Here is a 3,464-nt window from a genome sequence, read left to right as displayed (position 1 = left end):
GGGGGGAGTGCAGGGGGAAAGGGGGTGCACAAATGGGCGTGCATGAGCGGGGGGCAGTGTGTGCTTGTATGGGGGGCAATGTGTGTGCAAGTGTATGTGCTTGTGGGGGGGCTGCGTGCAAAAGTTTGTGCATGTCCGGGGTGAGTGTGCATGTATGTGCATGTGCATGTATGTGTATGTGCACATATGTGTGTGTTCGCAAGGCTGTGTGTGGGAATGCTAGCGTGTAAGCATGGCGGGGAGTGTGGGTGTGCACAGTGCGTGTGTGCTTGTGTGTGTGCGCCTGTGCAGGGAGTTGTGTGTGCTCCTGTGTGTGCTGGCAGGGCTCTGTGCACGCGTGTGTGAGCGTGTGCATTAGGAGTGTGTGTGTGTGTGTGCACTAGGGTCCAGTGTGAGCACTGTGGGTGCGTGTGTGCACAGCAGTGTGCACAACCCCAGGGGGGTTGTGTTTGTGAGTGTGTGTGTGCGCGTGCGTGCAGGCGCAGGCTTTGTATGTGCATGTGTTTCATGCATGTTTCCGTGTGCTGGTGCCTGTGTGTGCCCTCGGTGCCCGTCAGCATGCCTGTGGTCTGCGTGAGCATGCGTGTGCTGATGTGACTCACACCCACGTGCTGGGGTGTGCATTGCTCTGCGTGTGCATGTGCATGAACACATGTGTGCTCGTGTGTTAATGTGGCTCCTGCAGCCACCATTCCCTGGCCGCGCTGGGCTGCACCGTGGGCTGCGGAGCCAGGACACTTGTGTGCACGGCCGGGTTCTGCGATTGCCTGTTTATGGGTGCCCCATGCACCCTGGGGTGTCCCCGCGCAGGAGGGGCTGCCCCACGTGGCAGTCGAGCAGCAGGGCAGCTCTCCTGCAGGGTGAGAAGCCACCTTGCACAGCACCCTCGGGCATCAGGCACCCTGCACCCCATGCACGGCACCCACTGCACCCGCTGACATTGCACCCACGTACACAGCCCCTGCACGCACTGCGCAGAGCGCCCAGTGCCCCGCAGCCCCCTGCACAGCACTGCTGGCCTTGCTGGGGCCAGGGGAGCAGGGCCGGGTAGGAACACGGTGCGGGATGCACCCAGCGCACCAGGTCCCCTTGGGGTGACAGGGACATCCAGCTGCTGCCAGGGTGCCTCTGCGGCAGCGCCCGCCTTGCTCCCTGCAGCACCCCCGCCTCGGAAAAAGATCGTGTGGGTTAAAGGCAGCAAGAGGAAGGCACCGAAGAAGAGGCCCAAGGGGACGGCCAGCCCGCCTGAGCACGGTAGGTTGGGGCCAGCGCAGGGGTACTCGGGGGCTGCAGAGCTGCCCCCTCCAGCATGCACATGCACATGCACATGCACATGCACATGCACATGCACATGCACGTGCATGCACCGAGCGGGAGCAGCCGCGACCCCGTGCAGGGCTGTGGTCGGTGGTGCCGCCCGCGCGCTGGGTTTGTGCGCACGCATTGCCTGCACATATGGAGAGCAGATTGCGGCTGGGGGGGAGATGCGGCCCCCGCCCTGGCCGGGCTGGGCTGTCCCACAGCACCCAGATGCATGCGTCACCCTGGGCAGGCGCCCTGCATGCATGCGCGCACGCAGCACTCCCTCCCTGCGCACTGATGTGTGCACATGCACGCGTGCATCACCTGCACCCTGTGCGCCGCTGCATTCAGCAGCACCCCTGCATGCTGCTTGCATGCACGCAGCCCTTGGCAGGAGGGCTGCTCAAGGCTCCACTGGGTGCCCACAGTGCCCCATGGAAGCACCTCGGGGAGCAGGCAGGATGCCCGAGCCCCTGGGTGCCTGCCCAGGCTGTGGGGCAGCAGCAGGGACAGGGACCCCCCCAGGGCACCCCAGGGAGCGGGGCTGGTGCCCGGGTGCTGGGCGCGCAGAGGTGCCGGCCCCGCAGGCGCCCGTGGCCGCGGCGGCGCTTCCTGGCAGCCGCATTCCCGCGGCACGGCGCAGCTCCGGCCTCGCCGCGTGTTGCGGGTCCGACCCGCGGGGATGGCCGCGTGCCCGGCCGGGGGGCTGCCCGTGCCCAGCCTGGCGCTGAGCACAGCCCCATGCCCCGCGGGCAGCGTGTCCCCCGCTGGGGCTGGAGTCCCTGCGCGTGGCGGATTCCCAGCTGCGCGCCTCCAGCGAGAAGCGCTACGGCCTGGGCGCCCACCGCGGGCGCCTCAACATCCAGGTAGGGCGCGTGGCGCCGGCCTGCGCTCCTGGGGCCATGGGGGGCTCTCATGGCTGCCCCCCATGCACGGGGTGTGTGGGGCATACCGGACACACGTGGGCTCTGTTGGGGTGCACGGGGCACGAATGGGCTGTGCGTGGGGTGCCCGTGAGCTTGCAAGGGGTGCATGGGGCGCATGGGGAGCACACTGGCTGAGCTGGGGTGCATATGGGCTTGCACAGAGAGTGTGGGGCATATGGGGTGTGTGTGGTCTTGCACGGAGTGTCTGGGGGGTGAGGGGTGCCCATGGGCTGAGTTGGGGTGCCCATGGGCTTCATGCTATGTGTGGGGCGTCTGGAGTGACCGTGGGCTCACATGGGGTGCGTGGGGCTCTCATGAGGTCTATTGGGGTGCCCGTGGGATTGCATGGGGTGCACATAGGCTGTTTTGGGGTACGTGGGCTACAGGATGCTAATAGGGTGCACATGGGGTGCACGGGGCATACATAGGGTGCACATAGGCATGCACAAGGTACATGGTGCAAACGGGATGCCCGAGGGCTGTGCATGGGGTGCACATGGGGTGCACAGGGTATACATAGGGTGCATGGGGTGCACATAGGTGTGCACAGGGTGCATGGGGCAAACGGGATGCCCGAGGGCTGTGCATGGGGTGCCGGGCACGTGGGATCCCCGGTGCGTCGGGGTGCCTGTCCCCGCTGAGCCCGGCTCTGCAGTCGGGGCTCTACGACGGCGACTTCTTTGACGGCGGCTGGTGCGCGGGGCACGAGGACGCTGAGCAGTGGCTGGAGGTGGACGCGCGGCGCCTCGTCCGCTTCACGGGCGTCATCACGCAGGGCCTCAACTCCATCTGGACGTAAGGGCGGCGCGGGGGGCGGCCGGGGGTCCCAGCACCCCCCTGAGCGCCCACTCCCCGCACAGGTACGACTGGGTGACGTCCTACAAGGTGCAGGTCAGCAATGACACCTACGCGTGGCAGCCGTGCCGCAACGGGAGCGGCGAGGCGGTAGGTGCCGTGGGCGGGAGGCGGCCGTGCCCCCCCCACGTCCCCCTGCCCCGCTGCTGCCTTTGGCCTCCTGCCGTGCTGCCTCCGGCTCCGGCTCCAGCCCTGCACAAAGACGCCTTGTGCGGCGCTGCGCTGGCCCCGTGCGGGGCTGCCGGGCACACGCACGGGGAGCGCAGGGCTCGGCTGGTGCGGGTGTGTGCACACGTGTGAGAGCGTGCAGGAGCACAGGGCATGCACCGGGCTTTGATGGTGCAGGTATGTGTGTGCCCCCGTGCACACGTGTGAGAGCGT

General features: G+C 67.3%; 1 protein-coding gene across 1 annotated transcript in view; it reads left to right on the top strand.

Annotated features, from left to right (window-relative positions):
* Positions 1 to 232: 232 nt before the first annotated feature.
* LOC112955607 (probable carboxypeptidase X1) overlaps positions 233 to 3,464 on the top strand; it is a gene marked incomplete at its 3' end in the record, with an annotated part of 9,115 nt that continues 5,883 nt past the window's right edge. The window contains exons 1-5 of the mRNA XM_026048931.1: positions 233 to 257; positions 1,159 to 1,254; positions 2,059 to 2,168; positions 2,884 to 3,023; positions 3,089 to 3,173. Of these exons, the coding sequence (XP_025904716.1) occupies positions 233 to 257; positions 1,159 to 1,254; positions 2,059 to 2,168; positions 2,884 to 3,023; positions 3,089 to 3,173 (456 nt within the window). The remainder of the gene's footprint in view (positions 258 to 1,158; positions 1,255 to 2,058; positions 2,169 to 2,883; positions 3,024 to 3,088; positions 3,174 to 3,464) is intronic.

Source organism: Nothoprocta perdicaria, unplaced genomic scaffold (assembly GCF_003342845.1).
Source record: "Nothoprocta perdicaria isolate Ctin4 unplaced genomic scaffold, notPer1 scaffold_585, whole genome shotgun sequence".
In the NCBI taxonomy this organism is placed as follows: Eukaryota; Metazoa; Chordata; class Aves; order Tinamiformes; family Tinamidae; genus Nothoprocta; species Nothoprocta perdicaria.
The sequence above is the reverse complement of the archived record's forward strand: the minus strand, read 5'-3'. Positions and strand labels throughout refer to the sequence as shown.